Source organism: Pygocentrus nattereri, chromosome 5, assembly GCF_015220715.1.
Source record: "Pygocentrus nattereri isolate fPygNat1 chromosome 5, fPygNat1.pri, whole genome shotgun sequence".
Taxonomy (NCBI): domain Eukaryota; kingdom Metazoa; phylum Chordata; class Actinopteri; order Characiformes; family Serrasalmidae; genus Pygocentrus; species Pygocentrus nattereri.
In genome coordinates, this window is record NC_051215.1 from 4,036,879 (window position 1) to 4,061,085 (window position 24,207).

General features: G+C 42.8%; 1 protein-coding gene across 3 annotated transcripts in view; it reads left to right on the forward strand.

The window, feature by feature from the left end:
- esr2b (estrogen receptor 2b) overlaps nucleotides 1–24,207 on the forward strand; it is a 51,639-nt gene that overhangs the window by 11,260 nt on the left and 16,172 nt on the right. For all 3 annotated transcript variants that reach the window (XM_037538604.1, XM_037538603.1, XM_017724244.2), the window contains exons 2-3: nucleotides 13,853–14,292; nucleotides 18,800–18,993. In XM_037538604.1, the coding sequence (XP_037394501.1) occupies nucleotides 13,928–14,292; nucleotides 18,800–18,993 (559 nt within the window). In that variant the 5' untranslated portion in view covers nucleotides 13,853–13,927. The remainder of the gene's footprint in view (nucleotides 1–13,852; nucleotides 14,293–18,799; nucleotides 18,994–24,207) is intronic.

Sequence of the window (24,207 nt, forward strand, 5' to 3'; positions counted from 1 at the left end):
AGACTGGCCACTGCTTTATGTCCACCACCTCGAAAAAACAAAGCGGATTACTGAAGATGGAACAGACTAGACGGCGGGAGGTGAAACGTAACTGAAACGTCCCTGACTCAGCCACTCAGCCAAATGGGCGATGCTAGTGTGATTTGCTCTGTTTGTACGTCACATTATTCATGTTCATTTGTGGCTTTTTAGATGGAAGAATTTTTTTTATGGCTTCCAAATAATTTCAGACTTAAACTGTTAAGTTGCAGCATCTTTAGATGTGTTTGGAACAAAACTGTACATTTTTGAACGATAGTTAATTCCGAGTTAAGAGGCAAACTAAATTAGATCGTCTAATGTGTAAAGAAGCTGAACTGCTGAAGTGGCCTTATTAGGACAGGAAGCAGGATTTGTGTGTGTGTGTGTGTGTGTGTGTGTGTGTGTGTGTGTGCGCGTGTGCACTGTCCTCGGCCTTTTGTTCCTCTCAGGTATGTGTGTCTGGCTCTCGGACTCTCAGTGCGGTGAGGCGACGCTGCTGTTGTGTTTAAGGCTATTAATTATACTACATTTAATAAATGCAAAGCTGCACTGGTCAAGGGAGCTGCTGACCAGGGTTAAAGCAAACAACAGGGGGCTAGTGTGCTCTACTCTAGGGGGGAGAATTGCTGCACGCCTTGCAATATGATCACGATAATGGAGCTACGATATGATTGTGTGATTTTTATATGTAGTGCTGTCACCTCACAGCAAGAAGAGCCTGGGTTCGATTCCCCAGCCAGGTGACCAGCGTCCTTTCTGTGTGGACTTTATTCTCTTCATCCTAAAAGGTGGTCAGGCCAATTGGAGATGCTAAATTGGCCGTAGGTGTGAGATCACAGAGTACTACTCTTCCGTGTTTAGGATGGAAATAAAAATAAAGCGAGGGGAAAACTGGCCAATCAGGAATCGCTTTTCTCTATGGTATCTAGGTGCTTTTGTAAAATAATGGTTGTCAAGAGATTTTTAGTGAAGAGAATGGTTCTATACAGAACCACAAATGCTCACAGAACCCTTTGCATGATTAAACGGTTCATTGAATTGTTCAATGGTTTCAGATTGATGGAGAATGTGCTGTAGACGGTTCTATAGAGAACGTTTTTCAAAGTGATTCCACATCAGAAAGTATATTGTAATTGCACAATAGTTATAATCTAAATATTATCATACATATAATAAATATACTTGAATATACAAAATATGCAAGACCTATAAATATTTATAAATATTAGACATATAATATGTTTTAATGTGTTGGGACACTGTATGTAAATAAAAATAGGATGCAATGATATGCAAATCATCTAAACCACATTTTTAAACCAAAAAATGACAAATACAACGAATCAAATGCTGAAACTGAGAAATGTTTTTGTTTTTTGAAAAATATATGCCCATTTTTGAATTTGATGCCAACAACACGCTCCAAAAAAGTTGGGACGGGGGCCTGTTTTCCACTGTGCTTCATCACCTCTTCTGTTAACCGCACTCTGTGAGTGTTTGGGAACCGAGGAGAATAGTTTCTCGTTCTTGTTGATACTGGATTTCAGCTGCTCACCGGTTCACCTTCCTTTGTCGCATTTTTAATTTCATAATGTGCCAGATGTTTTCAGTGGTGACAGGTCTGGGCTGCAGGCAGGTCAGTTTAGCGCCCGGACTCTTTTCATACGGAGCACCACTGTTGTAGCACATGTAGAACATTGTCTTACTGAAATAATCAAGGCATTCCCTGAAAAAGACGTCGTCTGGATGGCAGCTCCAAAACTCAAACTCACAAGCATTAGTGGTGCCTTCACAGATGTGTGCATCCCCCATGTCATGTGCACTAATGCCCCCCTAAACCATCATGAATACTGGCTTTTGACCTGCACATTAATAACAAGCTATTGGCATCAAATCCAAAAAGGTCAAATATTTTTCAAAAAACGATAAAATTTCTCAGTTTCAACATTTGATATGTTCTCTTTGTACTATTCTCAATGAAATACAGGGTTCAAATGATTTGCACATCATTGCATTTTGTTTTTATTTACATTTTGCACAGCATCCCAGCTGTTATGGAAATAGAGTTGTATATAAAAACTGCAGATGTGTTTCTGTGAGATTCAAGGAGACATGTCTGAGGATTGAACTGTGCAGATGACTTATAATAATTGAGTTATTGGCCTGTTTTCCCTCAAATTTGTGCACAAATAGTCTTTATTGTCTGATAAAAATTGTGTTTTCTTTTGCTATTTTATGACTTTGTGTATGACATTAAAAACCTCAGTAAAGAAACAAGTAGCGACTGCACACGGGTTCATTTACACAAAAATCCGGGCAACGGTTTCTCAAAACAATTCTACACTGAACTGGGCTGAACTTTGGACCTTAACATGCTCAGCCGACGCTGCTGTTTCAATAACGTCAGCTTCAATTGCAAAACTGAGGAGAACAGCTGGAGCTTCCCTTTCAAGGGGATATTGCACCTGTTCCTGTGATGTTCTATCATACTTTAGCTTTATATTTTGGTGGGTTCAAACAAATGATTTTTTTTCAAAAGCGGAGGAGGACATTGGGGGAAAAGGTCATTTTCCATTGCGTTTCATCGGGCAGTCAAGGCTGTTTATTCATTGCCTTGGTAGCTGTTAGTGGACTGAAGTCAAAAGATAAGTTTTGGTGTCGATGCAATGCCAGATATATGAAAAATTAGTCAGGTATCAAATCCACAACGTGGCGAGTACCAGGGTGGGTGTGCTGTCTAGATTTACCACCCAGACTGACGCAGTACCAGTCGGTGTGTGCGCTCCATACTGAGGGAACACTGTGTTTTAGATGTCTCATTAACAGAGTTGGCAAGTCCCTTAACCTTTACCTGCACTCCCTTTGCCATGGCAATGCTCCAGATCACACACACAGCTGACCAAAGACGAGTGACGCTCCAAAAAGCACTACAGTATGGGAACACAAGGTTCGGGGAGTGTAAGGCCTAAAATTCAACAGTTCAACCCCGTTTCCCATTTTGTCAAGTTTCAACAAAAATAAAACCTTGGAAGCCACAAAATGTCATATCCATTTTTTAATGTTTAAGGTTTCACCGTCTTACCTGTGAATGTCTCAGTATGTGCTGATGTGCTAGTATAAGTATAATACATACGACTCGCTTTGCTCTGCTTTCTTTTTTTAAAGGCGCTGACGTTGCCGGCCAGATGAGAATCAGCTACTCCCATTAAGGGCAGCGTGAGCACCAGAGCCGAGAAGGAACGAGAGCTCGCCGCTCTGCCTCCTCATTATCGCCCCCAGCTGGCAGCTCAGCCAGGGGGACTCGCTCCTTCCTCCGGTGCCTCTCGTAGCATCGTCCTCCTCCTCCCGCCGTCACTCCCGTGACTCGCGTCTGTCGGGGGAGCTCAGGCTCGGTGCTCCACCCCCTCCGCACTCGCGGCTCTCTCCCTGGCGTCCTCGTCGAGGTGCATCGCGGCTGAGTGCTCAGGCCCCGCCTTTCAGCTTTTCAGTCGGCAGCTGTGATTGAAGAACAGCTGAACAACCTGGAATCAGCCAGAAATGAACCCAATGCCATTTGCCAAGCGTGTGGTCTGATCTTCAGAGTCGGACCAAATCAGACTGAGCCATAAAACTGACCCAATATCAGGTTCAGCTCAGTTTTGTAAATGTTTGCTTGGCCAGTATTAATGTTGTTTTGTTCCAGTCAGTCTGTAAAGCTTCTTACAGCCGTTTAGTTTGGCGTTTCATTTCTGCTAATTCCAGTTTCCAGTGTTCTGGCCATGCAGGCTGATTGGTTGGCTGTGGTTGTTCTAGATAAAGTTACAGAGTAATGGTAAATAGGGATTGGCTGTGGTTGTTCTAGATAAGGGTACATGATAAAGTTAAATAGGGATCGACTGTGGTTGTTCTAGATAACGGTACATGGTAAAGTTAAAAGGGGATTGACTATGGTTGTTCTAGATAACGGTACATGGTAAAGTTAAAAGGGGATTGACTATGGTTGTTCTAGATAAGGGTACAGGGTAACGTTAAATAGGGATCGGCTGTGGTTGTTCTAGATAAGAGTACAGGGTAAAGTTCAGTAGGGATTGTCTGTGGTTGTTCTAGATAAGGGTACAGGGTAAAGTTCAGTAGGGATTGTCTGTGGTTGTTATAGATAAGGGTACAGGGTAAAGTTCAGTAGGGATTGTCTGTGGTTGTTCTAGATAAGGTTGATGTGAGGTTACAGTGCAGAGAAAGATTCTACCGTTTTCAGCTCGGATGGCGTGGAAGGTTGTGATGATTTTGTCAGGCAGACTCTCTAATAGTGGTAGTCAGAGTAGCTGCAGAGCCAAGCCTGACAGTAATGTGTGATGAGGCTGCGATTGAGTCCTCACTTTTTCCTACTTTCTTCTTTTTTAAACTGGCCATTTTTATAACAGTTAGAACCGTCCATTTAAAGTTTGCCTTCTTCTGTTTGTCTCTGTTACTTTTCAGTGAAGTTTAAACAAATGCGTGCACAGCTTTGCGTATCGCCACTGTTCTTATAACCTGTGAGTGGAAGGATTTCGATGACAATTTTAAAAATAATTAATATAACTAATTCATATGCAGTACATTTCGGAAGTCGCAGTCCCATTATAATCTCAGCTGGTCTACTGGCCAACTATCAGTGACCTGAAGTGACCTAAAACACCTAATTAATCACCTGAGTCACCTGATCTCATAGACTCCTAGTTATTCCTAATACCAATATTACTGCTATTAATATTAGTAGTATAATCACTTGTAGGTAGTCTGACCAGAGGAGGATGGGTCCCCCCTGGTGAGCCTGGTTCCTCCCAAGGTTTCTTCCTCAGTTCTGAGGGAGGTTCTCCTTGCCACTGTTGCCCCTGGCTTGCCCACTGGGGGGTTTCTGTACATTCTTACAGTCCTGTTGAAACTTTGTTTTTTCCGAAATTCTGTAAAGCTGCTTTGTGACAACATCCGTTGTAAAAAGCGCTACAAATAAATTTGATTTGATATGATTTGATGATCACTAGATGCATTGGACAGTTTCCTCCGACAAGTGGTTCTGCACTCAGAAGATTCATTTGGGTTTATTTCGCTTCTGCATTAAGCTTTACGTTCCTTGGTATGAAGAGCATCGGCAAAATAAAGATCGGACTTCTTTTCCAAGCCACTGTTAAAAGCTCATATTGCAGACTAAAAAAGTCTTTGCAAAGCAAAGTGTTGAAACTTTTTATCCTAATAAAATATTTGCCGGTTCTTTAATCTTTCGCTCAGCTGTAGCTGCTTTTCTCACATCTCCAGCAGGAAACTTTTCCTCAAAAGTTGAACAGTTTCTTGTAAAATGTCTCTTAACATTCAGCTTTTTATGAGGCTGAAGTCAGCCTAGCTAACTGTTGCACCATTTAAGGGGGAACATGAGAATAGAAGAAGCCGGCGATTGAGAAACTGACTTCAGCTTTGCGACTTTTGAGAGTTTGACAGTTTCTCGCTGCAGATTAAACGTATCAGCAAACCAGCCGGAGTGATTACGAATGCAAATAAGTCCAAAAGTTCGTACTTGTACCTTTTTATGCCTGAATGTTTTAAAACAATAAAATTAAAGTCCTGGAGGCGAGGCGGGGCGTGTGGAGTCAGTACAGCTCAGAACAGATCATTTCAGTGCATTATGGTTCAGTTATGTTCCCTGACTGAAGGTACTGAGATGAACGCTTGAGGGTCCCACCCCAGTGGCATGATTCAGCTGTGTCCTTATGGACTCCAGGCCATGGACATCTGTACAAATCTGCCTTTGTAGAATGACCCCACATATGGCTAATGAGATCAGTAGCCTCAGATTCAGAGTGTCAGTTACTCCACACTGAAAACCTGTGATGTTCATGGTGGACTTTGAGCTTGCTGAGTTGGAGGGTGCTTAGGCAACCGTGCAGCCTACATTTGCTGAAAATATCCCAAACTGGCAGCTCTCGAGCCAAAATCTTAATGATGGGCTTGCGAAATGAGACTAGATCCCCAGTTCTCCATGTTATTTTTTGAGGCGTAGATTTTTTTTGTACGCCAGTATTAGTTTTTCTAAAAAAGCTGTGATTTTCTCTGAAATATTTCCCCTCCTCAGGTTTACTTTTGAAGAAGGATATGTGGATGAAAAGGTCAAAGACGTAGGTTTGTAGACTCTTGTGTTCCTACCAAAGTTTATTAAACCCTGTTCGGCAAATTTTGACTGTCAGAATTATAACGACTGGATTAAGTGACCTGAACAAGATTTTGAACTACAGCTTTCCGTAATGCAGCTGATCACTGAACACGTTTGTTTTCCTCAGTCCTGCTCAGTAGATTCATTTCAGAAAATAAAAGTATGAATAATATACGTTCTGTATCGGCAGGTCTGATTCTGCACGTATGGCTTTTTCTGTGTTTCTCTGTCAAAAATTGGCAAACATGTTTTTTTTTTCTCCTGAAAACAAAACTGTACACACAATAACTTCATCAAATGTACAACATAATAAAATATCCTCTTCTGCTTATAGTATGCATTGAAATCTCACGAGTCACATTATTCTAAATATTAATAAAATAATACACCATATGTCCAAAAGACATTGTGGCCCCCTTTGCTGCAGTAACAGATTTGATTGAGCATTAGTGAGGTCAGGTACTGATGTTGGATGGTCAGTTCTGAATCACTCCAACTCATCCCAAAGCTACTGGATGGAGCTCCATCACTACAGAGAACACAGTTCCACAGCTCCACAGTCCAATGCTGGGGGGCTTTATACCCCTTTATCCCATGCTTGGAATTGAACACTGTGACCCTAGGCTCATGTGTTATGTTAAAAGTTTATTAAAATGTGGCCCCTATTAGGTTGTTATTCACGCTGCCCTACTTATTCAGCAGCATGAGACTGATTACCGCAGCCTTCTTTGCTCCTATACTTCACTGGCTGTAATAGCTGTAATTCTTTTCACTGCTCAGCTCCACTGGAAATAAATCAGGAGTGAATAAATGTTGATGATGACAACCTTTGATCCGCCAAAATCAGGGAGGTTGTGGTCGAAGCCAGGAGGGACACACATACACAAAGGCACATGAATGCACATGTACAGCCAGCATGACCTTATGTTAGTGTGATTGGGTTTAAATGCACATTTGCCTTCCCTGCTGAACAAAACAGCTGCTTTATGTTGACCCGGTGCTGGTTCAGCTGGTTAACCGGCATGGTTACACCATAGCAGTATCCAAAACCCAACATATGCCGGTTTTGTGTTGTTACGGACTCTCGAGATCTTTTTTGGTGGTTTCTGACACTGTATAACATATTATCATCCATAAAAATGGATAAAAGTACATTGGCTTAGCTCAGGGGTTGGTCGAATGTGAAGAAGAGCCATTTTGTCCTTTCAGCAACAATCAAACCATTTTGGGAGTCACAACCTTTTACGTCCATTTGACCATCTTGACTGTAAATGTGTGTCAGTGTGTGCTAATGTACTGATAAAGGCTAAAAAATCGAAATCTTAAAGCTTTGCTTTAAGCTTTAGTGCAGCTGTAGTTACGTTTCTCGCATCTCTGGCAGGAAACTTTTCGGCAAAAGTAGATTAGATTCTTGTAAAATGTTCAACTTTTTACAAGGCTGAAGTTGCTTCTTATTCACCAGCTTCTTCTTAAAATCTTCCTGTTCTACCTTAAAAGTGGAGCAGCAGTCACATTCTGGCGAATTCGAATAAGAAGCTGGCGAATGAGAATCTGACTTCAGCTACGTGACGTTTTAGTGTTTTAAAGTTACTTGTTGAAGATTAAACGTATCAGGAAACCAGCTGGAGTGATTATTAAGACAAATAAGTCAACAAGTCTCCAAATTATTGATGTTTCTCTTAAATCTTTCTCTTGTGTTTTTGTTAGCTACTAGCTGGGATTGTTGTCTGCGTTGCTGTGGTGACCAGCAGTCTGTGTGCCAGTCTTTAGGGTTAAAGGGTGAATCAGCAGTTCTACATTAACTCCAGTGTTTAAGACCATTTACTGTTAAACTGTGTTGAAGGATCAGCAGAGCTTTATTTTACTGTAGAGGAGGATTATTTTATTATTACCTACTGATCTGATTCAGCTGTGGAGCCACAACAGGGCAGTAAAAGAGCCACATGTGGTCGAACTCTGACCTAGCTACAAAAACCAGGAGCAAACTGTAGTCTGCCTGTTGTCTGTACTTTTCTCCAAAACATACAGCAAATCGACACAGTTTGAGACAACGTGTCATAATTTTGGGGTACGGTTTGTCCCGGTGCTGGATATGGTGTATACTGGTCTGCTGCTGGTGATACTGGTCACCTAACATGGTCATGCTGGTTGACCAGCATACCACCATCCAAAATGCAACATATGCTGGTTTATTCTTTTTTTTATGGCACAGTAAAGAAATAAGCTTCAGACACCAAACATGTCCCCGGCTGAACAAGCGCAAAGCCCGAACTCTCCCGACAGGTGGGAGTAATGGCAGGATGAGGGGGACGACACTGAGGCACCAGAGGAAGGAGCGATTCCCCGGGCCCCGCTCCCTGTTACGCAGCAAGGCTGCTACCTTCGACCCAGGCGGCTGAGCTGCCAGCTGGGGGTGATAATGGGGAGGCGGAGCGGCGAGCTCTGCCCTTAATGAGAGCCAACTGATGCTGATCTGGCTGGCAGTGTGAGCTGAGAGGGACGAGCAGCAGCGGACTGAAGATTTGAAAAGCTCAGGGATGAGACTGAAAAGTGTCCAGCTTGGTGTTGGTTGTGTTTGTTGTCTATTTTGGGTGAGAAATTAAAAGTAATGGCTGCTGCAGCGCAGAACCCTGCCTCCAGCATCCTCCTCATGCCGTGCTACAGTGGTGCCGCAGGCGCATGCCACAAAGCCAATCTGATTGTTTTGTGAGAAATTGTTCGTGTGTAATTTAAAAGTCCCCAAAGAACAGAGTGGAAGAGGCTCATCCAAAACCTCTCCCGTTGTTCCAACACATTTTGACAGTCACGGATTGTTGCTTTCCCACCTGACAATCATCGTAAGCCAGATTTGTTCAGATTTTGAGCAGTTTTCTTTCCCCAGGATGAGATTAGTCAGGTTCAGGCTGTTCTCTCTGCTCGGGCCGTGGCTGTGTTGACTCTGGCTCTGCTGAGATTCGTCAGTCTGCTTGTCTGTCTCTATTGACACTGTTATGCAAAACGCGCTGCGGGACCTTTGCCACGGAAAGTCACTTTTTTCCGTTTTATGGTACCTTTTTCCATCTCTTTTTCCACCTGGCGCCTTTGGTTCTTTTTCCATCTTCTGAAAAAGGGACATTTGAGTTGAATGGACTGTAAATTTATGGGGGGTTGATGGATTTACAGTGAGAATGGAGATTAAGCCCTATTGGTAGGCTAAAATGTCTTTTATATAACAGACACTGCGGTCCATATTCATTACATCCCAGCTGGTTTTTTAGCAGGGACAGTAGTTTCACACTTTTTTCTACAACTTCAAATGCAGGTGATCAGTCACATGTCTGGTGTCTTGCTAGTAAAAGGTTGGACCCCCTTTTTCCTTCAGAACTGCTTTAATTCTTCGTGTCAGACTTTCAACAAGGTGTTGGAAACGTTCCTCAGAGATTTTGGTTGGTTATTTGAGTTCCTGTTGCCTTTCTATCATCTGGAACCAGTCTGCCCATTCTCCTCTGACCCCTCACATCAACAAGGCATTTTCGTCCACACAACTGACCGCTCACTGGATATTTCCTCTTTTTCGGACCGTTCTCTGTAAACCCTAGAGATGGTTGTGCGTGAAAATCCCAGTAGATCAGCAGTTTCTGAAATACTCAGACCAGCCCGTCTGGCACCAACAACCACGCCACGTTCAAAGTCCCTTAAATCCCCTTTCTTCCCCGTTCTGATGCTCGGTCTGCACTTCAGCAAGTTGTCTTGACCACCTCTACAAGCCTAAATGCACTGAGTTGGCGCCGTGTGATTGGCTGATTAGCTATTTTCAAGCAGTTGAACAGTATGTACCTAGTAAAGTGTCCGGTGAGTGTATAACAGTGTCTGTAACCACATGAGCAGGTCAGCTTGGAGATTAAACAGCAACACTGTGTGATGGTTTAGATATGCAGTTAGCATCATGCTAATTGGTGCACAAAAGCTTGTATTAATTGTTAGCATCATAGCTTCGGTGCAGAGCTGAAGAAGCGAACCGTCTTGGCTGATTGACTACATTTGATTTTTCATTGTCCGGTTTAATCTTCAGAAACTCTGCCTGTGCAAGTGGGATAGTTTGAGCGGATCTGGAGCCAAAATTGGATGCTTATTACCAGCAGACTGCAGGCAGTTGGACCTGTCAACATGGTGAAATGAGTCTGTTCTGGACCAGTTATGCTGTCTAGTTTAGTGGGACAGCTTTTGCTGGGGAGAGCAGAGTAACCTCGTACAGAGGCTCTTTGGGGATAAGACGACCCAGGCCCAGTTTCACTGAAGTTCAGACACATAAAAGAAGATTTTTCCTCATTTGTTGGCAAGATGATGCTTGCGTCTCCATAGTGCTGCTGAGTTGTGTTATCCTACCTAATGTTATACCCTAAAGTGCAACTAGTTTGATTTTCCTTTTTGAATATTATACATATGTCCAGATATACAAGCCTATATGGGTCATTCTCCATTTGGAGGGGAGACAGCTGACCTAAGATGAAACAATACTCTCATCTTAAGATTTCTCTGATTTCTCTTTATCCTGTGTCATAGTCGCTCTGCATGTGTAAAACAGCTCGTCACAAAACCCGTTTTCAAACCATTTTTAATCTAAAGCAATATTTCTAAGAGGTGTAACTTGGGAATTGGTGTAAAACAGATTCACGTTTACTTTTTATCTCACATTTAAAAATGTGTATTTTATTTTTAAAAAGCCATTGTCAGAGATTTTGGTTACTGCTGTTATCAGGACTCTTATTCCATTTTAACACAGTATTTTCAGCTCTGTTAAACTGCTTCTTTGGGTCGAGGCTCATCAGAGAGGAAGCATCTCAAGGCATGAGAAGGCGAGTCACTCTCGCTCACTATGTTTCATTCATTTATTGAGAATTTTGTTTGTCTGGCAGCTCATAACTTCTATGTGTCACTGCTGTTTGTGCTTTAATAACATTTTTCAAAATAATGTCATGTACATCATTTTTATTACTGAGTTTAAACAGTTGCACAAGGTCACCTGACCAACCAACGAGTCAGCCAGTTTACTGAATCCTCAGTTTTAACTGGAATGTCACTGGAGTCGCCGTCACTGGTGTTACACCATATTCATACACCAGTGACTGCACAATATGCTCGGAATTAAGCTCCTTTCTGCGTATATGATAATGGGAGAAAGTTTTGTTTTGGGATGAAAGAAAGTATTTATTTTTTTATTTATCTTGAATTCCCACTCCGAATGGAGAATGACCCAAGCACCTTATACACCTTAGAACTGAACTTGTGGAAACATATCCCTGCAGACGTCTCCTAAAAAGAATGGAATAATAAAATATAAGAGTGGACACAGTAGATACTGAAGTAAATGATATTATATTTAGCTTGTTGAGGTGTATTTACCTATTTATTAACTATGTTTTCTCCTTTTTCCGCAAGGCTGAAAAATGTTATAAAGTGTGGTCTCTGACTTTTGCACAGTACCGTTTAATGCATGCCATCATTTTTTGGCTGCATAAAAATGATCAGACGTCATGTGACTCTGTTCAGTGACAGAGCAGAGGGTGGGTGGTTGTGGGGGGGGGGGGGGGGGGGGGGGGTGGTTGTGGTGGTGCTGGAGCCTATCCTAGCAGTCATCGGGCGGAAGGCAGGACAGGTCGCCAGTCCATCGCAGGGCAGACAGACAGACACAGACAGCCACTCACACCTAGGGGCAATGTAGCATGTCCACTCTGCCTGACTGCATGTCTTTAGACTGTGGGAGGAAACCGGAGAACCGGTGGAAACCCACGTAGACACGGGGAGAACATTCAAACTCCACACAGAGAGGACCCCGGTCACCCGGCCGGGGAATCGAACCCAGGCCCTCCTCGCTGTTGTGAAGTATTGTCATTATTTCCTTCACACGTGTTTTCTTGTTTGTATTTTTCGTGCTTTGAATTCTTTTTGTGATCCACAGTTTTTCTCTTTTTGCCCTGCCCTTCTGTCCAGTTTTCCTGATTCTCTGTATTTTTGTTTTTTTTATCTTAGCCTGTATGTCAGCTTTGATTTTTCTGCATGGTCCATATATTTGCTTATTCTTCCTTCGGTTTTGGCTTGGCCTGACTTTGGCTATTCGACTTTGAACTGTCCTTCTAACATTAAAGCCCTTTCACTCTTTTATATCTGGTTTATCACAGCCACGTTGCACAATTACTGCAGCTGTGTGGTGTCTGTGCCAAAAATCAGTCCTAATTAGTTTTTACATGACCATTTTCTAACCTGTCTTCATCCCTTACAATTAAATAGGCCATTCCCGTTGCTGTGCCTTTAAAACTAAGATATGTAAATGAGCTCGGTTCTGATTGTTCAGTTGTGCCTCAGTTAAAAAGCAGTCTGAAACACTCCTTCAAAGGGCAGGGATACACTACACTGTTTCCAAAAGTATTCACTCACTCATCCAAATCATTGAATTCTAGGCCTGCAGACTGCTTCTACAGACATTAGTGAAAGAATGGGTCGCTCTCAGGAGCTCAGTGAATTCCAGCGTGGTACCGTGATCGGACGCAACCTGAGCAGCAAGTCCAGTCGTGAAATTTCCTCACTACTAAATATTCCACAGTCAACTGTCAGTGGGATTATAACAAAGTGTAAAGTTTGGTGGAGGGGGGATCATGGTGGTGGGGTTGTGTTTCAGGAGTTGGGCTCGGCCTCTTAGTTCCAGGGAAAGGAACTCTTAAAGCTTCAGCACCAAGAGATTTTGGACAATTTCCTGCTCCCAACTTTGTGGGAACAGTTCAGGGATGGCCCCTTCCTGTTCTGCCTGCAGAGTCCTGACCTCAACCCGATAGAACACCTTTGGGATGAATTAGCGCAGAGACTGTGAGACAGGCCTTCTCGTCCAACATCAGCGTCTGACCTCACAAATGCTCTTCTGGAAGAACGGTCAAAAATTCCCATAAACACACTCCTATCCCTTGTGGAAAGACTTCCCAGAAGAGCTGAAGCTGTTATAGCTTCAGGTGGGCCGACATCATATTAAACCCTATGGATTAAGAATGGGATCTCACTCAATTCCATATGCGTGTGAAGCCAGACGAGCGAATACTTTTGGGAATAGAGTGGACGTAAATGCATGGATGTGACATCACAAACACCCTGAACTCAAAATGGGCTCTTTTTTCTATGTATGTACTGTATGAATTGTGGAGTTTTTGAAAACATAGTAATGGTAAACAGAGGTATGGACTCGAGTCATATGATTGGATGCCCCCTACGTTACATCAGCATGCCTGTCATGCTTGTCTGTGTACCATGGATTTAGTATTTAGGTTGGAAGATTAACATAAAATTATATAATAAATAAATAATAAAAATAGTAATAATAACAATAGTAAGTGAATATACAGCCATACACTTTTAATATGCTGTAATTATAGGGCTCTAGGACTGTTACCATTATTCAGTGTTATGGCCTTAAATCGAGACTCGACTGTCTTGACTCGGGTCTTGAGTGTGAAGACTTGTGACTGTTATTTGCACCTTGGTGACTTGTTCCCAGCTCTGGTGTTTACCTAATTCATAGAACCCATAAGAGAACGTAGAAAATGAGTTTTTACGTGGTGAGAAAAACGCGCGGTCAGTCGTCTCCATCCTCTTGACTGGTGCTGTGTACTGTTTGTGTGCTGATTATTTCCTTTTTATTTCATTCAGATTTCACTTGGACGCTACGAGGCCTGTGATGGGCGCCGCTTCCTCAGCCTGAATTTCGCCTAATTGCTGTCCCCCATGATGAGCTCCTCTCCTGACCCTGCTGCTGAGTCCGTACCCCCTGTCCTGCAGCTAGCAAAGGCATCCGACCAGGATGATCCCCCTGCTCTCTTTCCTGTGCTCTACCCCTCCCCCTTGGCTGTGGAGAGGGGGACCGTGTGTATCCCGTCTCCGTTTGCGGATGCTGAGTTTACCACCAATGCACTGACCCTTGGACCCCCAATTTCAGACAGCCCCATGGTGGGACCCCCTCTCAGCCCTTCGCTCTTCTGGACTTCACACAATGCACACACACACGCCCTGCACTGCCCACCGCAGCTGATGTATGGAGAGACACACGCCACCTGGGTGGAGGCCAAGCCACATGCAACAGGCAGCAGCAGGTGAGCACGTCCTGCTTTGGATGTAAACCCATTAAAAATTCTATGTGGTGAAACTTTAGTTGCTTGAAACCTTTATTAAACCAAATTGTACTTGAGTTGCGTATGGAAGTTTCCTGCAACTCACTTGAAACTCAGCTGCAACCATCTCACGTTGTGAAAGCAGGCTTATGAAACAGCCAATCAAAGCAGCAATAATATTTACAGTATTTGGCAGGCACTCTTATCCAGAGCGACTTACAGTTTGATTTTACAGAGGTAGGTGAAGTTAGGAGTCTTGCCCAAGGACACTTATTGGTATAATGTAGGGTGTTTGCCCAGGTGGAGGATTGAACCCCAGTTTAGAGCATAGAAGGCAGAGGTGTTACCCGCTACGCTACACTATACCGCATGAAGTGGTCACGTCAAACGACAATTGACTTAATTGATCAGATCAGTGGACAAGAAAATGAAACAGGAGATGGTTTACTAGGCAGTAGAACACAAGCCCCGCAACTGACTCGAGGTTGGTCATAACAACAAACAGGAGTTTCTCAAGGCTAGCATTTCTGTAGCAAGCTGTGATAAGTAGCCAGCAATTGCTAACAGCTGTTTAAATGTCTGCTCAAGCCACATTCATCTTTTCTGTAGCTTGCAGTTGTCAGGATCTACATAGCTAGATTTATTTTCTCCTGGCTCCATTTTACCTCAGTGAACTTGTGCCTCTAGGATGGAATGAATGAGATATCAAGTACGACTGTAACGGCCACTGCAACGTTCATTTTCAAAGGTTTAATATACAACCGATAAATACTGATATTTACACCCACTGTTAGAAATAAAGGAATTTTTCATTCATCAAGGGACAAACAGTGTAAACGTTCCCTCAGAGGTTCTACAGTAGATTTAAGGTCTGATTGTGAACCTTAAATCTGTTTCTCCAGGTGAAAAGTTGGTATTTGTCCCTTTTCATAACCGAATGTTTTAAAACAGAGCAGTAGAATAAAAGCCTGGAGGCGAGGCAAGGCGGGGTGTGTGGAGTCAGTCCAGCTTAGAACAGATCATTTCAGTGGATTATGGTTCAGTTATGTTCCCTGACTAAAGGTCCTGAGATGGACCCTTGAGGGTCCCACCCCAGTGACAAGAGGGGTCCTGCCCCAGTGACAGTTTAGTGCCTTTATTTCTGACAGTATAGTGACCAATTGTCAGTTTCCCCTTGTTCCTGTGTCTCTTTCTTGCCCTGTGTTGCTGCCATGTGCTTGGTTTTGTTTTGGTTCTTGTGCTCCGCCCTTTTGTTTTGTGCTCCGCCCTTTCCCCCCCTCCTTGCCCATTAGTATCTTCACCTGTCTGCAGTCTCTGCCTCCTCTCTCTCCCAGGTGTTCCCCATTTGTTGTAGCCTTTATCTAGCCCTTTGTTTCAGTCACTGTTGGTCTCGTCTACTTGCCACTTTGTCTGGTGTAGCGGTTCTTTCCCTGCCTCGTGCTTTGTGTTTCTTTTTTTAAGCCTTGTCGTTAGTTACTTTGCTACTCTGCTCACGCATATCCAGCCTCCCTGCTCATTCCGTACATGACACCAATGCTAGATAGAAAAAATGAAAGACAAATATATATATATATATATATATATATATATATATATATAAAGGCAATGAAAAATATAAATATACAAATTTGGCTAACTGGTGGAATAACTGAATGTGTTACATGCAACTTTATTAATTGTTTTGTGTAACTGACAACTTGTACTGAAATTTTGTTGCAGGCAACTTGCAACATACTAGTTGCATGAAAGTTTCACCATGCAAAGCCAATTTTAGAGGCACCACAGTTCTCTATTGAAAGATTCTGCAACAGACTAAACAGACAACGATGACGCATTCGGGAGTTACCCAGACTTATGCATCTTTTTTCAAGTGAAAACTGTCAGCAATATTGACCATTTCTGATGAACGATAAAAATGTAAAAATTAGGTACTTAATGGTAAAAAATGTAGTATTTACAAGTAATATTTGGCGTTATATACAAGTACAGAGCAACTGATGTGAGAAATACCAGGTGTATTTCAGCCTTTAGTGATTCAGCATTTCAGTATATGTGACAGTACACGGTAAGTCAGAGTGCAATAACTTATTCTATATTATGATTATTAGTATGTTTTCTGTAATGCTGGGGTAATATTGTGGTAACAGGACTGTAAAATAAAGTGTAACTTTGTACGTGGTGTTTACACCGTAACTGCCTGTTCTCATATTGTCATCATAATGCAGAAATTAACCAGACATGCTACCAGTACATACTGGTCAGTTCTCTTAATTTGATGAAAACATGACTGGAAAATAAAGCCTGACTTTGTATGTCGTATTTACAAAGCCAGTATCTGATTCATCGTACATAATGTTCATAGCCATATTGTAATGTTTAAAGCACAGCAGTGATAACTAGTGTGTGTTGGCTTCCCACACGCCCTATAATGTGGAATGTGATGCAACAAGCCAAAGCTAAAATGAAGTAGTTGAAACCTATTGTAGCACGACCTGTGCTGCCTCGGGCAGAGGTATTACGCTGGAGGCAGGGGTGGAGAAGCTCTTCAGTCTGCTACTGCTGCTCGTTCCTCTCTCTTACTGTTCCCTCTCAGCTCTCTTTTTAAAGTCTGAGTCAAGAGGGACGGAAAGATTGTTGCTCCGCCTCCCCGTCACCACCCCTAGCTTGGACGCTGGGGTCAAACACAAGGTGTAGTCTTGGAGGCAGGGCTGGGGTGGTGGAGTTTGGGACTCGTGTCCTGCCTTCATCCCTCTTGCCGTTGTCTGCCCCTCTCCATTGGCCGACATCCTGTCTTCAGGATTCGGGCCCAGCCTTCCCGCTGGCTCTCACCAAAGTCATGGGGCATGGTGCCTGGCACACCTATTAAAGGTGAAACATAAAGATTAAGATATCCTTATTAGTCCCACATCAGGGAAATTCCACCTCCGCATTTAAGACCCACACTAGGGGGCAGTGAGCACACCTGCCCGGAGCAGGGTGCAGGCCTATCCACAGCGCCCAGGGAGACGTTGGGGGTTGGGTGCCTTGCACAGAGGCACCTCAGTCATGTACTGTCGGCTTAGAGGACCAAACCGGTGACCTTCCGGTTGCAAGGCTGGTTCCCTAACCTCCAGGCCCCAACAGCCCCTGATAGAAGAGTCAAATTCAGCTAGGCTAATGCTACTTATAGAAATGGACGAAAACTGTCCTGAAGAAATTCATAATCTATAGAAACCAGCAATTAAATACCTTGAACAATTGAATACCTGCTCACTGGTGGTTCTGTGGGGGTCCTGACCATTGATGAATGGGGTTAGAGAAACAGATGGACTACAGTCTGTAATTGTCAGTGGAGCTGATAAAATGGACAGTGAGCATAAAGTGCTTTGGCAGGGATGTTAGAAGTTACATTTCTGATAAACATATCGCTGCTGTCAGAACTAAACCTGTGCCTGTTTTTCAGTTTTTGACATAACTTGTTGCTCTTTACATTGTGTGTAAATTCCATGATGAATGGACCAAAAAAACCAGGAAAATTCTGGTTCCATTGACTTACATTAAAAGTCCTTCTCCTGTAAAGTTACCATTTTGGAGATTTGGAGTTTCTCTCTGACAGTAACGATATGGAGACAGAAACAGAAACAGAATGACAACAGGTGCCACTTGCGTAAAAACATTTTCATTTTTATTTATGCAACATTATATTGTGGCGTATTGGATGCTGAGATTTTCATTGGGAGTGACCAGGCTGGACAAGATTAGAAATGAGCAGATCAGAGGGACGGTGAAGGTGGAGCAGTTTGGAGATAAAGCCAGAGAGGCCAGGTTGAGATGGTTTGGACATGTGTTGAGGAGGAATAGTGGATATATTGGGCAAAGAATGTTGGAGATGGAGCTGCCGGGTAGAAGGAGAAGAGGTAGACCTCAGAGAAGGTTTATGGATGTAGTGAAGGTGGACATGGAGATTGTTGGTGGAGAGTGTGTTGTATTTGGCTCTATATAGGATATTTTTGAAAATGGTTCTGTATAGCACCAAAAAAGGGTTCTTCTATAGTTATAAGCTTCATTGTAGCAATAACAATAAAACCATGTACGGTCTGTTCTCCATCAATCTGAAGAACTATTTCGTGATGCAAAGAACCTTTATTTATATATATATATATAATAATGTATGGTAAGTGGAGCTGATAAAATGAACCATAACTATAAAGTGCTTTGTTGTCATGAATGTTAGAAGTTAAATTTATATATATACATATATATATTCTCTCTATCTCTCTCTCTCTCTCTCTCTCTCTCTCTCTCTCTCTCTCTCACACACACACTCTCTCTCTCTCACACTCTCTCTCTCTCTCTCTCTCTCTCTCACACTCTCTCTCTCTCTCTCTCTCTCTCTCACACTCTCTCTCTCTCTCTCTCACACTCTCTCTCTCTCTCTCTCTCTCTCTCTCACACTCTCTCTCTCTCTCTCTCTCTCTCTCTCTCTCTCTCTCTTTCTCTCTCTCTGCAGTACTTTATCTCATGGGAAGTTGTTTGGGAAGCAGTTGGAAGACGCTGATGAAGTCATGAACAAATCTTCCTCCACTGTTATGACCAAATCTGACCTGCATTTCTGCGTGGTGTGCAGTGATTACGCTTCAGGGTATCACTACGGCGTCTGGTCCTGCGAGGGCTGCAAGGCTTTCTTCAAGAGGAGCATTCAAGGTAAAACAGCGTTCACACAGCCCGAAAGTTTTCTTGTGTGCATCTCGGCCAATCGCTTTTCATGGACTGGCACTGTGTGGATCTATGCGGTTAGAGTTTGCTGACCTCTCACTGTAGAATATCAAAAAAAAAGCCTGGATTTCAGGTTTTCTTGAATACACAGTCGTATGCAAAAGTTTGGTCAAATGCATTTCTGTAATTCATACAATTTAAGTTCGACATGTGTGAACTTATTTTCACAAAATGTTTAATTTCACCAGGACGCTCAAACTTTTGCGTAAGCCGGTACACATGATTGTCGCAGCTTGCTAACAGGGGCTGGTTCTAGTGGCAGGCGCTGTAGTTTGAGGTGTGAGATGGACGCTGTAGAGGAGCTTTCTGTGGTATTTCAGTAAGTTTCAGTCTCAGACGCTCTGCAGACAGACGTACATGGACTGTCTGATGTAAAGTGTGCATGGGACCTATGATGCTCACGTTCAATGTTCACAGTCTTAATTTGGTGTACACTTGCTTCAGTGTTCTAGAAAACATTTATTTTTCTCATTCTGTACATCTCTATTCACCCTCTGTCTGAAACACTCTGTTAGAGCTCCTGTGTCTTTAAGTGCGGAGCCTCCCAGTGAGCCCAGTGTGCTCTCATTGGTCAGCTCACCCACTCTGTTCTATCTGGCCAAGCGGTTCTAGCCCTGTCTTGCAGTCTGCAGACAGACCCTTCTCTCCTGAGCAGCTGTAACTCTGTGGCTGGTGCACCTGAAAGTCTGGTCAGCATCTCCACACGGCTACAGAACTGAATAACCTCCTTCTGGCCTTCAACAGCTGCTGTAAGGCAGACAGTATTTGGAAGATGGATTTTATTGGAAGATGATGTCATCTTGTAGCAAAAGGAAAAGGGCTGGAATTCCAATGAATTTGAGAAAAGTTGAGTGTTTTTGTGGGAGAGAGTTTCTTCCTCTGGCTCGAAATTTGAGGTTTTCAACTGTGGCATGAACCCGTCCCCTGGACCCTGATGACGGACGCGAGAGCTGGCAGGAAGGCGGGGCACAAACTCCGAGCCTAGATGAAACTCTGCAAAGACAATGGGGCGAGGCTGCGAGGGAGTGGGGGACAGAGCATGGGTCCTGAGTCCCGTCTCCTGGATCCCACACCTGGTGGTTGAGCCGGAGAGCGAGGGCGGTGGCAGAGGCGGAGCGACGAGCTCTCGTTCCCTCTCGGCTCAGGTGCTCAGGTGCAGCGTGAGCACCTTTTAAAAAAGAGCAGAGAGGGGTGGAGAAGCTTTAAAGCTCGAGTGAGAAAAAGACAGAAAAGCTTCATTTGAAGCCACTGATACGTGGCCAGGTTGTGAGTTGTTTATTGTTTGTTATCGGTGAAAATGAAAGAATATGGCTGCTGCAAACACTTTTCCTGCCTCCGGTGTCCTTCCTGAGCCCAGGATAGCACAGGCAGTGCTAACTTTTTGCATGCATTAAAAGATAATAACACTAAAGGAAGGGAACAGCTGGAAAAGTGTAATCCTTCCCATGTTAAATGTTGGGCATCCACACTTCCATGCACTGGTTTTATGATTCTCAGAGGAAACAAATGGTTGTTTATCAGTCTAAATGTTCACAGCAAGCAGTTGCATCTCTACTCAACAGTAAGGAAAGGGTCTACATCTCTTCTTCTTCATGGATTTGCAAGGCTGACTTAGATTGTATGGCTGTTCTGTCCTGTTACATAATTCAGCAGAAACCTTAGCTACCCTTATTTCGAACCCTGCACACTACACACACACACACACACTATAATCACAGATCCCAGAGGAGCCAAGGTCAGTGCACTTTGTTCTCTCCTCAGATTTTACTGCCCACTTGTTTTTTGCTGTGATTTCGAGCTTCTCCTTAATAAGGAAAACAGGCATAAAATGACCTTCAACTATTATCATTATTCATTAGATCTGCTACAGGTACACGACCAGCAGACTCACTGGCTGCTGTGTCAGAAACCACTTGTGTTGTTAGTCAGTGGTTAGTTTCTGACCATAGAGCAGCTCTTGTCTGGTTGTTTTTCTCTCAACTTAGCAACAGTGCTGTATCGTACCAGCACCATACACACCCAAACAATGTCTGGATAACAGTGGTCCTGTGGTCAGAAACTGACCAGTGATGAATGTGGTAGACGGGGGCTGATAAACTGTGCCTGGACAGACGAGCCCCAGTCTGTAACTGTACACCTTCACATCGGAGCTGTAAGGCAGGTGGAGCTCATAAATTGGACAGTGAGTGGGAGTTGGCAGGTGTTTCGCAAGTAAAGTACACATTGGGGGAAACGAGTAATCATGTTTGTTCTGAAAGGAACGTTGGCAGGAAAAAGTATTCAATCACTAATTAATAGTCCTAGGACAGCCCCTTTTCCAAAAAAGTTAGGATGCTGTGCAGAATGTAAATAAAAGCAAAATGCAGTGATGTGCAAATGATTAAGCCCGATATTTCACTGACAATAGTAGAAAGACAACATATCAAATGCTAAAAATTTGACATTTTATTGTTTTTTGAAAAATATTTGCCCACTTTGAATTTAATGCCAACAACACATTCCAAAACAGTTGGGACGGGGGGCAACGGAAGGCTGGTAAAGTTGTGGAATTCTAAAAAAAAAACACCTGGTGGTTAATTGGCAATGGGTCAGGAACATGACTGGGTATAAAAAGAGCATCTCAGAGAGGTGGAGTCTTTCAGAAGTGAAGATGAGGAGGGGCTCACCACACGATCAAATAATGCAACCATTCAAGAAAAACAATTCTCACGCAAAACAGCAAAGAACTTTTGCCTTTCATCTTCTATGGTACATAATAACATTAAAAGATTCAGAGAATCTGGAGAAATCTCTGTATGTAAGGGACAAGGCCAAAATCCAGTATTGGCTAACCAAGAACTTTGGGTCTTCAGGCAGCACTGCGTTAAAAACAGACATGATTCTGTGGTGGAAATCACTGCATGGGCTCAGGAACACTTCTGAAAACCACCGTCTGTGAACACAGTTCATCACTGCATCCACAAATGCTGTTAAAACTCAAAAATGAAAAGAAGAAATTGTACATAAACAGGATCCAGAAACGCTGCCACCTTCTCTGGGCCTGAACTCATTTAAAATGAATGAAGGCAAAGCAGGAAAGTGTCCTGTGGTCCGACGAATCAACATTTGAATTATTTTTGGAAATCATGGACACAGTGTCCTCCGGGCTGAAGACCACTCAGCTTGTTATCAGTGCACAGTTCAAAAGCCAGTATTAATGATTATATGGGGGACTGGCACATCTTTGAAGGCACCATTAATGCTGAACAATATATATGTTTTGACAACATATGCTGCCGTCCAGACGACGTCTTTTTCAGAGAAGGCCTTGATTATTTCAGCAAGACAGTGACAGACCATATTCTGTGTGTACTACAACAGCATTGCTCCGTATTAAGAGTTGGGTGCTAAATTGACCTGCCTGCAGTCTAAAACTGTCATCACTAAAAAAAATCGCCACATAATGAAAGGAAAATTCGACAAACAAGACCGCTGAACTGATGAACAGCTAAATCCTGTATCAAACAAGAATGGAAAAACATTTCACTCTCAAATCTACAGCAGCGTCTCCTCTGTTCCCAAATGCTGACAGAGTGTTGTTGAAAGAAGAGGTGATGAAACACAGTGGTACACGCCCCCGTCCCAACTTTTTTGGAAATAGGGTTGTATTTTTTTATTTCGTCCGACCAGAACACATTGTTCCAAAAGGCTTCTGATTTGTGTTAAAAAAGCATGTGCAAATTTTAGACGTCCATCCCTGCACTTCTATTTTAGCAGATGGGTTTTGTGTGTGGTGCAGGAATGGAGATGATTGTGGTCTAGTGCATTGCCTGTTGTTCCTGCTGGTTTTAGGTCATCCTGCAACTCTTTTTTGAGTGACTGCTGGATTTTTGGACCTTTCTTATCAGTTATCTGAGCGAAATCTTGCCTGACGCACTGTCTGGGGACAATTCCATGAATTTTCCACCTGCACATTGTTAGGACTTGCACCAACAGGGATGATTAAGGTCTTTGCCAGGGGTCGCTAACTTTTTCCATTCTGTATTGTTTGCTGATATTGGGCCTCATTCACCAATATCTTCCTACGTTTTTTCTTAAATGTGTTCTTGAGAAAGGTCCTAAGAAAAGTCTGCGTCAGATTCATGACGCGTTCTTAAACCACAGAACTGATCACACCTTTGTACTAGAGATTCTGTTCTTACAGCCTTCAAAGCAGTGGTTCTTCAAGAGTAAAGAAAATGGTACTGTATAGAACTATGAACACTCGAGGAACCATTGGCATTATTAAAGGCTGGAGATGGATGCAAAATGTGCTGTACGTGATTCTATATAGAACCTTTTCTTTTGGAAAGGGTTCTGTATAACAGCCAAAAGGGTTCTCGTATTGTTACAATGTCAAGCCTCCATCAATAAAAGAACCGTTTTGGGAAATGTCCCTGATTCTGTATGGAACCATGTACAACACATTCTCCATCAATGTGAAGAACCCCTTCATGATGCGGAACCCTTTAATTCTAACAACTTTATATTGTGGCACATTGGTATTTTCTTATGTTCTGTTGTATGTGGTTCAATATAGAACCTTTTTGAAGACGGTTCTGTATAGCACCAGGTTCTTCTATTGTTACCAACTTGACATTGCAATAATAGCGGAAACCTTTTTGGTGCTACATAGAATCATATGCAACACATTCTCCATCAGCCTGAAGAACCATTTCACCATGTAGAGAACCGTTTAATCATGCAAAGGGTTCTTTGAGTGATCAAGGTTCTATAAAAAAACATTTTGCTCGAGATCATTTTTATTTTTAAATGCGACGTTATATTGTTGCATGTTGGTTCTTCAGGTTGATGGAGAATGAGTTGTATGTGGTCCTGTATAGAATCTTTTTGAAAATGGTTCTACAGAGCACCAAAAAGGGTTCTTCTATAGCTACAAGCTTGACCTTGCAAAAATAGCAGAACCTTTTTTGGTGCTACATAGAACCACATGCAATCTGAAGAACATTTCACCATGCAGAGAACCTTTTAACAATGCAAATAGTTCTTTGAATGTTCATGGCTCTATGTAGAAGCACGTCTTTAGTAAAGAATCGCTGAAGAACCATCTTTAAGAGTGTTCCGTGTGAAGGACTGTGGTATTTATGTTGGCCTAACGCTGAT